Source organism: Rhamphochromis sp. 'chilingali' (assembly GCF_963969265.1).
Source record: "Rhamphochromis sp. 'chilingali' genome assembly, chromosome: 12".
Classification (NCBI taxonomy): domain Eukaryota; kingdom Metazoa; phylum Chordata; class Actinopteri; order Cichliformes; family Cichlidae; genus Rhamphochromis; species Rhamphochromis sp. 'chilingali'.
The window spans coordinates 11,190,210-11,202,992 of NC_137939.1; the positions used below are offsets into that span (position 1 = coordinate 11,190,210).

At 40.6% G+C, this 12,783-nt stretch overlaps 1 protein-coding gene across 8 annotated transcripts in view; it reads right to left on the reverse strand.

The window, feature by feature from the left end:
* Positions 1–421: 421 nt before the first annotated feature.
* LOC308407584 (potassium voltage-gated channel subfamily KQT member 2-like) overlaps positions 422–12,783 on the reverse strand; it is a gene marked incomplete at its 3' end in the record, with an annotated part of 41,130 nt that continues 28,768 nt past the window's right edge. Inside the window, exons 10-18 of one of the 8 annotated variants that reach the window (XM_080899347.1) lie at positions 11,689–11,718; positions 10,991–11,044; positions 9,989–10,197; positions 7,149–7,196; positions 6,850–6,867; positions 5,984–6,089; positions 4,647–4,778; positions 3,065–3,158; positions 422–2,950 (exon numbers count right to left, since the gene is read on the reverse strand). In XM_080899347.1, the coding sequence (XP_080755473.1) occupies positions 2,102–2,950; positions 3,065–3,158; positions 4,647–4,778; positions 5,984–6,089; positions 6,850–6,867; positions 7,149–7,196; positions 9,989–10,197; positions 10,991–11,044; positions 11,689–11,718 (1,540 nt within the window). The other 7 variants (XM_080899349.1, XM_080899348.1, XM_080899352.1 and 4 more) reach the window with 7 other exon arrangements.

Consider the following 12,783-nt stretch of genomic DNA (forward strand, 5'->3'; position numbering starts at 1 on the left):
GTCCATTTTTCCTGGCTTTTGCAGCACGTGTTTGATCTGTCACTACAACAAATGATTACAATAAACCATTTTGTTTATAGGCACCTTCGAAGACCTTCAAGACACTTTACATGCAATTAAGTGTCAAAATCAAAGTCTGGAAATAGGAAAACACCTTGAAAGTCTTTAAATAACAAATTGAACCAACAAACTAATAGAACAGACTATCTTAAAAAGATGTGTTTTAAGACTGGCTTTAGTTAAGGAGACAGTGGTTGGCATCCTTAGTTCCAGTTAAGGGGACTTGTCTTTCTGTCTTCAGTTCTTGGTTGCCATCTAGTGACAGATGTATTCCATTACACCATTTCCATAGCTAAAGACACCATTTCTCTTCATTTTAAAAAAGGCATCAAAAGACCGATTTTTAGTGATGCACAAAGTTTTATTTTTGAACAAGACAAAGGTGCAGTTACACAATGGTGCTGATCTACGGTATCATGTAACACCCTACATGTCTTTTCAATGGGTTGTAAAAATCATGCCAGCAAGTTGCTTCCTGATTTTGCTGAAAAATATGGACCGCGTATTAACAGTCTCTATTGAATTACACTTCCTTGGTTATAATGTAAATGTTAAAATGTTGGCATTGGTTAATTTTAACAAGAACTGTTCATGCTTCAAAGGTTAGCATTATTAATGGCTAAATGTGCAACCTGAAACATCTGCTCTCAGGCCAAAGAACCTCCCATAACAATTTACATACACTACTGTTATAAAATGTTAAAAATGAAATTGCTGATTTCTGGACCTCTAAAATTTTGGTGTGGAAATAAGGCAACAATTTTAAAGGATGAGTTCTTGATCGCGTTGCTTGCTTTTTATTGCATTTCCTCATTTAGTCTGAAACTGACGTAGCATCAGAGAATCTAAATGAACGTTCAATGCACTGCAGGCTAAATACCATCATGTCAGTAACAAGTGAGAAAGTTTCACGTGCACTCAATCCAGCTTCAACACTGCATGCCTTGTGATAACAATACAAAATGTACAAGCAAATGCCCTTCCTGTTCCCATACCTGTGCAGCATTAAACATCTGCTCTTGTATTTAATGTGTATAGAATTTGATGAACATATTTACCCAGAAAAGAAGAGCTGTTGAAATTAGCAAGCTCAGGCTGCATTTACATGATTGGAATTCAAGCAAAGCTCCTTAGAAAAATTAAAACATAGCTTGAAACCAGTCATGCATGCACTTTTTAAAAAAAATAAATTCACCACTCTCTCTTACTGTATAGAAGAAAAACACAGTTTGACTGTTTGTCACCGTTTGGTTTTTGCAGCCTACTTAACACAGTCCTTAAATCAATCATTTATCATGCAGGTGGTTCCTTAGTGTATCCTTACAGAAGTATTCAGTATTACTTTAAGGGGAGTTCTTCCATAGTATTACATAAATGCCAGGCTGAATTAATAATGAAGCATTTTTTCTTTTTTTTAAATCAGCAAGAATCTAACTGATCATCATAGCTAAGGTTTTGGCAACATAACACCTCAAGACATCCTAAGGTATGGAAGTTATCAAGACACTACGTTATAAGATAAGATTTCAACAGTCTCGCGTTACAAACTCCAGCAAGCTTTTGAATGTTAAAGTGGTCAGTGTTTAACAGAAGACGTGCTGAAATGCTACTCATACGTCTCATAAGAGGAACCAAAATGGCAATTCTCTTTATTGTTTCATACAAATCCACACTGTGTAAGTGTCGTCTCACTAACTAAGTACCATAACGAAAAGGCTTCTTGTCTAAGTTAAAGAAAGGTTTCTAAACAGCTATTTAATCAAATTCTGAGTGGATACAAAAGTAACCGTAATCAAGCATTGCCAGTGAAGTGTTACATTACAAACTTAAATGTTGATAAAGGATGATCCCGTTGTTTTTGTGAGAACTCGTTTTTACTGTTATCGCAAAAAGACAACTGCACATAACCGCCCAATATAGTCTGTATCAGCCATCATCTACAGTGAGCCTGTGGCCACGAGGTCTAATGATACGGTCATGTTGGCAATCGGGGCATCAGCCTCTGTCACAATCAGCAGGTCTGCCAGCAGAGCAGTCCTTTCTACTTCAGCCCAGCCCACCCCCTCTCTCCACCTGAGACCTCTCCGGTGAAAGACAGAGGCGAGGGAGCACAGAGGTCAGAGTCTGTGTCCGACTCCCCCTCTGCTAGCAATGGTCTGACCCTGGCACAGAGTGAAGGTCCACCTCCGGCTTCGGGCCCTGCTCCGGCTCCCCCTCCTAAGCCTGTAAAGAACGAGGGCCCAAAGAAGTCCTCCTTGGCTTGGGAGATGCTGAAGCCGCTGAACGAGCGCTCCAGCTCCTCATGGTCAACCGACGGGATGGAGAGGGATGTGTCACTATCTACTGCGGTGACCTCTCGATGGCACCTGTGCCTCCTGTTGCGCCTCTTGCTGTGGGAGCCGCTCTCTCTGCCGCTGCCACCCTGACCCGAAGAGGATCTGTCATGAGCTGGAGCAGGTGGAGGTGGGAGGCGGAACAGGGTGGGCGAATGGTCGCCGCTGCCACCTACTGGCGAAGGGGTGTTGGCCACGCTGCTGTTCCAGGCAGGCTGGCTGATGGGGTTTTGCAGCTGGTGCTGCCAGGAGGTAGAGGGGCGGCTGTTGCTCCCAGAGGGAGTACCAACTGATCTCGCCACGGATCGACCAAGTAAAGGGTCTTTCTTTTCCAAGGACCCGTCAGAGCATGGGACATCAGCTGCTGAGCATGTCTTCACCTCCTGTACCTCCTCCTTTTCCTCCTTCTCTTCTTTGCTCTCCTCGGGGCTGTGGTAAGGCGGGGCTGGATACGGCTCCCTGGAGTTGAAAAAGGCCTCTGTTTCGGAACGGGGGATACCCATACGCTGCACATACACATTAACCAGGAAGTCGAGTTTCCTGTCCATGCAGACCACCTGCAGAAAGACAGAAAACGGTGTTCCATCAGAGGAATCAACATAAGTTGATGTTGGCGGGAAAAGAAAAACTTTCCAGACTGACCTTCACAGACCTGGGTGAAACATTCCTACCTGCTTTTCCACTTTGACCAGACGTCCCATCATACTCTGGTCCTCCACAGCATCTCCTCCACCTTTGGGACCTTTACCAACTATCTGGTCAACTCTAACATTTAGAGAAAATAGTGTCATATATTAGATTATAATATGATTATACAAGTGTATAGTTATATGTATAGTAGATATGCTCTGTTTTGCCACAGGGTCTGACCCCAATATTTTTAACTCAAGAAGTTTGGGATGCCAAAATGTAGATTAGTCTTGCATTGAAAAGTAATGAAATTATTTTAGTGATGATTGTTGTCAAGCTGCAAATAAATATGTTTGAATGAATAAATGATGGCCTTACAGAAGGTGAACGTTTCCTGAGACACTACTGAGTTCAGGTGGATTGTGTGGACGCATGCATAATGTGAGTAAGACGATCTTTTTTCCTTTTCTTTTTTTTCGTTTAACAAAACAGAGTCTAAACTGAAGGGACATTTTGTCTGCGGCCAAAATGCATCACTTGGCATGCTTCAGTGGTGCTTCATGCTTCATTTCCATTGCATCCTACTGGGGGAGCTCTCCCTCTGTCTTTCTGCTAAGAGAGCAAGCATTTAGCACTTCAAACCCCTCTTGAGCGAGGCCATGTGAAACGGCTCGTTAAGATTCAGTGAGCAAACGGCAAAATGTCTTTTTTTAGCCTTTCCTTGACAGCAGCTGATATCATTTGTCACCAGCGCTAACAGCACAACATCCTTAAAATATTCTACATAAAGCAGTCTGTTAAGCCATTTCACTTATTAACTATTGCACCTGCACCCCTGCTTTCATGTATCACAATCCCGCTAGCTCAATGAGACATGTCAATGGCTTGAACTCAAAAGGGGTTCCATCAATCGAACCAGTAAGGTAGCATGTAACTGCTACTATGGCATAAGGAGGATAATGCTGATAAAATGGTCATTCTAAAGGTGCAGTCTATTAACCTAACCTAGGAACTTCAGTGGACTTCTTATGGCGAGGTGTTGTTGGGGGAGGCGGCCCCACAATCATATCTATCCTGGCAAGGCACACAGAGACGATATGAGTGCAATGCAGAATGAAGCAACGTGGGAATCACATCAGGTATGGAGAACACGTCTGCAATATATTCCACACACGAGACATACGGTGAGTCTGGCTTGTTTCATGGATGGAAAGTGTGTGTGATTCACTGATGGAATATATTTCTTGTACATGTTAGACCTTCAGGGGATCAAGGTGTGAGGAGCTCGCTTGTAGGAGGGAAAACTGACATAGAAAACAATGTGAATTAGACATCAGTGTTACATCCAAAATCAATCTGTGGCACGTTCAGAGCTGAAGGAGTGACCGCTAATAGGACATCAAGCTACCGATATATGTAACAGATCTGAATACAACACATGTATCTGGATAAATGAAACAGGCAAATCAATGGCTTGTGTGTCACAACATGTGTGTATCCAGTGACCACTAAAAGCACTTTGTTAGTAGATGAAAGCTCCACTGTTATATTAAGCTAACTAAACTAACTACTGACACATATTTCTTAAAGAAATGACTAATTCAAGAGTAAAGGACTTCTTGCCTGGTCTGCAGGTTCTTAATGCGCGACAGCATGTCCAGGTGACCAGCGGAGTATTGCTCAATCACGTCCATGACATCGTAGGGTCGCAAGCTCTCTTTGAACCTCCTCTTTGACACCAGGAAGCTCATGATGCTGGGGGGGGAGAGGGGGCGAGACATCGTTGTTAAACGTGTCACGTGACAGGAAAACAAATGACCAGATCACAGCAGACATTTCAGAATAACTCCCAAGAATTCTCCTGCTCAAAACAAACAAAAAGTGCAATGCGGAGTAAAATGCAAATGAAATATAACAAATCAACGGTTTATTTATTTAAATGATTAATGCTTTAGGAAAATATGATTGGTACAAACTGAATGCACACCAAATAAAGTCATTTGATCACATTGATCAGATAACATTTTACACTGTACGTATGTAACAGAATTATATGGAAAATTTACATGTAACCAACTTAAAACCAACATTTTGGGCATACATTTTTGGTAGCTGATGGTTGTCATCCATTTTACATTAAATATATATGTTGTCTCTCAAATGTCCACAAATGTGTCCTATGGCAGCTGTAATGCATGAGGTGAGACAGGTCTTTCATTCCCAACTTGTGAAAAGGGGCCTTTTGGTTTTTCACAAAATGTCATTTTTGCAATATGTAGCATAAAGTTGTGAAGAGCTCTATTTTAAACCACTTCTTTTAAACATAACCAAGCAGTTTATGATGACTAATCCTAAACCAATAGTTTTTGCTGTCTTCTGAATCACCACTACCTCCACATCCTACTAATGAGACCAGTTATTTCTGAGCATCTAATATCACTGAGGCTGATGCATCGAGGCACCAGCGTCAAACATCATGCACATCTCTGGACGTCAGCAGCAGCCGACACCCTGGCATGGCAACCAGTGTTGGTCAAGTTCCTTGAAAATCGTAATTAGTTACTAATTACTGATTACCTCTCCAAGAAAGTAATCCCATTACTTTACTGATGACTTATTTTCAAAAGTAATTCGTTACTTTATTACTTAGTTACTTTTCTTTTTAAATACACAACCTGAATACATAATAAAGCAATAGACCTTTCAGCCCAATTCTATTTTTTCTGCATAATCCATCATATAAAATCAAATCAAATGAAAAAGTCTCTTTTTAAAACTTGTCGGAATCTTTTAACTTAACTACATTCTAGCTAATAGTCCATCATTGTACATTATTTATTATTATTATTACTTCTTTAAACACTGAAATAGCTACACAGATGACCACAGATGTTATTTTTACACTACATGAAATAACCAATCACAGAACCATAAAAACCTCTTATTCAGAGAGTCCTTACCAGATTGCTCTGATTGCAACTTTCAAGCCTGGTGGTAACTCTTGAGTGAAGAATTCACAGTGGCAGCTCTTATCGTCACCAACTTCCTCTCCCGGAAGGCTCGCCTCTAGAAAGCAAATGCAAGGACACTCTTTTAAAAAAAATTACATCTGCTTCCGCATGACAAACGTCACCAGCAGAAGCAGAGCAGAGCCGTCGCTTTCAGCGCCAAAGGTGCAAGTGTCCGTGTTACAGTTGGTCTCAAGCCAGTTAGCCAGTTTGGGAGTGTGTGAGCAAGCTTCGTGGGACGACAGGTAAAAAGATTCGGTGCAGAATTGAAGGATAGTGCTGAGGTGATAAAGCTTTACTGTAACCTTCAAAGACAGGTACTCTCTTCCCACCACCAATTACAGATTAGCACTGGAAGGCTGGTCTACAGAATTTAAAGCATATTGCATGGAGTTGTCAAGGCCTAATTAGTGGAAATCAGAAATTTTCTGAGAATCTGGTAGGGAAAGTGAGGTCTCCTCATGCAAGCTAAAGCAGGGTTTGGGAGCATGTCTCTGGGTCAGTTTTGGATAATCTTGGCACCACTTGACTTGAACCCGTTTAGCTTAGCCTACTGCTACCATAAATACAAATGTATTACATGAGGTGCTCTAACAATCATAACAAGTAAATATGGAATAATTAGTTCCATGGGAGACTCTGCTAGACTCATGCCCTCAGTCATCACAGTGAGAAAAACAGCATAACAAAGGGTTCATGTCAAGTGAACATATCTCAGCAGATATCAGCATGCAGGTTTCTCAGACTGGGTGAAGCTGACTTGTCTTTGGATAATTTTCCCTATAGAAGTCAACCAACAAAATATCCCAATGCCTTACTTATTAAACCTTCAATTGCTGCAAAAAGAGAGAGAGGAGAGACATGGGAAAAGATTTGTTATGGATTCTAGCAGGATGAAAATGGCAGACAAATCAATTCCAAACATGGAAAACTGTGGAGTCTATTGAATGGTTTCTGGATCATGTTTGAACGGGCTGGTCTCTCTTCTCTTAGATTTAAGCTTACCAACTACATATGTTTCAAAGCTTTATATAACATGTATGGTAAACTATACAGCTAGACATTATAGACTATGTTACAGTCTTTACTGAAGACATGTCATGATGACTTGTCTAACCTGGAGAACTCTTCAGTCCAAAGTCTTCGTCCTGCATTTCAATCAGCACTTAAACATGCCATGAAGTGAAAGAAGAAAGACAGCTAATGAGAATTGGTTCACATTGCTTAACAGAAAGCAAAGAAATGGAGAGAGAAGAGAAATATTCTAATGATAGTGACACAGATGACACATGGATGCAGTGGGACTGTCTAGCACTAAATGATGACACCACACCACGACATCCAAAGTGACGGTCTCCTGAATGTGTTCTTAAAAATTTGATTTGTCATAGAAGTGACAAATTTTTGTATACATGAAGGGAACATACATGTCTGCATGATAACTCAGCTACAGTCTCCACATTGATTGCAACTCAAAGAGGTTTTGACAGTAACTTCTAAACTCACACAGCTGGTGAGCTGCTGACCTGGCACTGCTCTGCTACATGTTCACTGGCAGCAACTGAATGTTTGTCAGATAAACTGTTGATCATAAACAAGTTTTGCCAAAGTATTCTGTGGCTAAAAGTTTACTCGTCCTGGGCATGAATGTTATGGTAAGTTTTTGCTTTTATTGATTTCGATAAACTGTTCTTTTTCTAAGGTCAAGTGATTGTACAGCATATAACCAGTGTTGCCAACTCCTCAGTAAGGAAAATCGCTATTGGCTGTCCTAAAAGTCGCTAGAAGTCGCTAAATGACGTCATTGCCTAATTTGCATAATTGGTCATGCTAATCTAATTGTAACCTATGTTGTTGGAGAGAGAAATAACATCGTGGAAGAGACATAAAGTGAGTAAAAAATGCCTTAAATGCATTTAGAGTTTATTTAGAACTACAAATTAAATTTCTTTTAGCAATTATTGGTTTTTTTAATGTCACAATTCCAACCCTGCTCCTTTACCCGGGCTTGGACCGGCAAAAGTGACCCGAAATAGGCACTCTGGTGGAGTTACTTTGTGTGTGTGTGTGTTTATAAGTAGTTTTAAACCTTGTGATCCACAAAACAGCATAAGAGTAAAAGAGTAAAAGAAGAACTGACTGCGTTACAGCACCCGCTGCTTGTTGAGAGTAAAAGCGATACACGCTTTCACGTCTTTTTTAAGCGACCTTTTTTAGAAAAAAGGTCACTAAGGGGTCTGAAAACTCGCTAAATATAGCGACAAAGTCGCTAAGTTGGCAACACTGCATATAACGGTATACCTGGTAGCTATCACCTAGCTTATGACATAATTGTGTCTGGATATTTAAACTTGTTTGTTTCCTGGTATGGACCTTATGGCTTTTAAGTAGAATTCCCAAATTTTCAATAAGTCTGAGTTTGGGGCTTTTGGAAGTATATTCAAAAAGCTTAATATCTTAATGTAATGTTAATACAGCTGAAAAATATATAGGCAGTCCTCATTTATTCATTTTATTCATCCTTTAAAGTACCAGTACTGCTGGCATCAAAACAGCTACAGAGCATGATGCTACCGCCACCATGCTTGACAGCTCATACAGGGTTGTTAGGTTTGAACACCTCACCTTTAACTCCTCCAAACATCTCTTGTCACTGGGGCCAAATAGCTCAATCTTTGTCTTGTCTGACAATAAAACCTTCCTCCAGAAGGCATTTAGCTTGTCCATGTGGGCAGCTGCATATTTCAGTTGAGCTTGATGGGCTTGATTTTGAAACAGGAGCTTCTTCTTGGCTGGTACCCCCTCAGTCCACAGTGATGTAAACTTGCTTCACTGTGTACCTTACAGCAGTTTCCAGTTAATGTCTGGTTTGAGCCTTTGTGGTTCCTGGGCTGTTCAGGAACATGCTAACTAATTTTCTCTTGTCTTATCTGAGGGTGACAGTCTGGGTCTTCCTCTGGACCTTAGAAAACTGGCGACACATCTGAATAACTTGTATGTTTAAACCGATTGTCCTGGAATCTGCAAGTGTTTAGAAATGGACTGTTAAACTTCAGGAATGGACAAATCCCCAACGATCAACTCTACTGAAAATTTGTGTGCTATGCTCAAAAGCTAGGTCCCTGCTTGGAAACCAACATGTTTAAATAAACTCTACCAATTCTGCCAGAAGCTTGTTGATGGCAACCAAAAGCATCTGGTCAAGGTGCAACTTCCCAAAACATTTAGCCAAATATTAGTTGAGGTGTATGTATACTTTTGACCCCGTGTGGATCTTATGCAGCCAATTCTTTTAAGAAAAAGTTATTATTGATGTATCCTGTACAATTCTGGACCTCAGAAACAGAACAGTTGAGAAAAAACATTAAAAACACACACTTACCATTTATGCCCATGATGAATGTATGTATACTTCTGGCAATGATTGTATATTGAGCTAGTGTTACTAGTAGTGTTATAGTTACATAAGATTTAGTTGGTTTTGTTTTCAGTTTTCTTTAATATAAATAATTTTGACTCCTAAAGTTTGGTCTCTGAACAAATAGCCAAGGTCATACTGGCTCAAATGAATTCCTGGAAATTTTGGGAAGTGCACTCAACTTGAATTCTTCTGGAACGTTAGATATCACGTTTGTGTATGCAAGCTAAATGTGAAGCCGGAGCACAGAGATGAGACACCGGAGGAAGCAGCAACCTGCTCACCTCTGCTTTCAGGCTCCATACAAAAGCTAGGGCCTCCATGTCCTGAATGTAGTTTCATATTCACAACACCCACATCTCTTTTAATAAGTGTCTGCCATTTTCTACAGTTTTCATGATGGTTTGAATACAGTTTCTGAGGTTTCCCACCTACAATAATAGAATTCTCCAAGTCTCTACACTGTATGGCTGTGTATTCAGTTATACTACACAACACTACTACACTCATTCTGGTCAGATGATGATCAGTTTCCTCACCCTCTGAGTTTTGGCGCGAGGTGCTGCCCCGAGCTTTGAAGGCATTTTTCGCCCCTCGGTTCTTGTCGGTGAAGCTCCAGCTCTTGGTGACCTTGCTGGGGCTTGCTTCAGCACCATCATCTGCTCCACCTGGAGACTGGGCTTTCCCCTTGGACACAGGAGCCTTAGAAGGACTGGGAAACACTTTGTCCTTCAGACTCGGCTTCCGACTAAAAAAGGAAGTAACAATACAGTAAATTAAGCCTGTTTAACTCTGCATTTATCAGCATCATTTTAATGAAAGACTACCTGTAGCTAAATGTCTGTATTCTACTGTGTTTAAGCCCTAGCTTGTGAATTTGTAGAATTCATCTGCAATGTGATAATAAATCTTACCTCAGCAGAAATGCAAAATGGGCAATGTCCTACAGCAGAAGGAGCCATGTCCACAAACGAACATAGTAGAGCATTCGGTGGTTCAGGCAAGCAGCAGGAAGCTACAAGCAGGCATGCATGGGAAGCAAAGTGACACTGCGTCTCAAAAGGAAGAGCTGTGGTCTGGCTCTATGCAAAAAAAGTGAACACAAATCATGCAACAAAAAAATAAAATCATCGTCGTATGGCACGTGGTAACCATTAGGTAATCAGCAATATGCACCTTGCCTGCTGAACGGGGCTGAGTGGGCAAAAAAGACAGCCAGCAAATCAACTGCAAGACGTTACTAAACAGAAACCATAAAAGAAGGATGTAAATCTGCACCTTTCCTGGGGAAAGGGTAAAAGTTAGAAATAGCTCTTTGTTGCTTTTACGTGTGAATCTCCTCATGTAGACATCAGAAACAGAGCTTCACTACGCTACAAATAGTAACAAGTCGGATTGTGTACTTTCCGTAGTGCTACATGTCCTTATTCTGTGACTCCTCTACCTTTACTTGCACTTGCAGAAGAAAAGAACATTGGTAGGAATAGAAGGAGACACACAGACTTGCAGTGCAGTTGTTAGTATCTGTGCAGCAACTATACCTAATAGCTCTCGGACAGCACCCGCAAAGTCTGTCTTTGTGTGCATTTTCATTACTGGAGTGGTGGGCAGTAGGAGGAGACACAAAAAAGATAAAATAGAAGTGGGTAGAATCACAAAAACAGCAGCGTGTGCCAAGATGCCAGTAACGCTTTACTGTGACTGTAATTTATTCCTCATTTAAAGAATAAAAATTTTTGGTTTTATTCATTTTGCCATTTAAATGATTGTCTGATTTTACACGTGAGTCTAAAATATGCAATTGGATTATAAGGAGGTTTGTCATTCAGCCACGATAAAGTGTTACCACCTTGTCAATAGTTACACTTGTTTTCTGTGTTAAAAAACAGAGTGATAGAAAAATCAAGCAAAAGTGTTCAAAATCACTTTTTCCCAAGGTGATGCTGAAAGGTAGACTATCAAAGAACAGCATATCGGTTAATATTTAATAAAGCTGCCAGTTGGGAATGAGGCCAAAGTGAGCTGATCTTTGAGCACCATGTGAGCAAATGCAGCGTGACCGTTCTTGAAGGAGGCACTTAACACGCAGCCACACCCATGTCAGACACACAAACCCCCACTCTCGCACACTGATGTACAGTAAGCACACTCCCCCAAGAAGAGTGTCTCAGCAGCAGCTAAGAGCAGAATTGAAGAGAAGGCAAAGGAAAGAGGCGAGAGATAAAACCAGATCACAGACCTGGGAGAGGTTTCTGTTTGTGACTCCTTCCTGTGAGCAGAAAAGGCATAAATGTTACACAATGTAAGATACAAGTTATGGACATGGATGAAAAATTATCTGTAAAAACCTGAAAAAAAACCCCAATATATATGTTACCACACGGGGGCAGTGGAAACAAGTTCTAAACAACAGCAACAGTTGCCTGCTTACACTGAATGATCTTTCATATTTTTATGAAGATTAAATTTTGTGATGAGTGTCCAGTATTTACTCACTCTTCTGCAATGGTTTTTGTCTCCACTGACAAAAGAAACCTTAGGCTATTAAGTAAATACAAAAGGTAAATGGACTGGTTCTTACATAGCACTTTTCTACCCTGCCTGAGCACTCAAATCGCTTCGTTCACATACAAGCACTTTTTTCTATTCTTAAGTGCTTCCTATCTCCTATTCACACTTCAGCACCTTGGGGTTCAAAGAATCTTCATTTTCAAACCAACCAAAAAGTTGACATATTTTCTCTTAATATGTAAAACTACAGTGAGCCTCATAACACGACTCGAACAGGTATTCCTCCAGGATCAAACCTGGACCTTTATTGCTAAGATTTTGCATTCATAGGCAAATGGTACGGTGGCCCTGAGAGGCCAAATAGACTGCAACTTAGGAAAACACCAGCAATAAGAAAAACGCTGCAAAAGTGCACAAAACACAACGGAAATAGAAAAAAACAAAACGGTAATAGGAAAAAGCAGATTTCCGAAAGCACAAGGGAAGTGTTTCTGGGGAGACAATAACCCGACAGACCAGTTGCAGGAACAAAATATGCTAAGAATTGCGCTGGGAGACAGTTAAAAGAAGTGGAGGATCTATCGGTTTTGTGAGGAAAGAAAAGATGAGAGGTAAGTGTGTTAGCCTAACTATTAGCCTAAAAGTTCGTCATCAGTATTATATGAATCATGATAAAACACACCTACCATGTTTTGGGTTCCTGCAACTGGTCCGTCGGGTTATTTTCTCCCCAGAAACAATTCCATTGTGCTTTTTGAAATCTGTTTTTTCCTATTTTTGTTGTTGTTTTTCTTATTTCTGTTTTGTGTGCTTTTGCAGCATT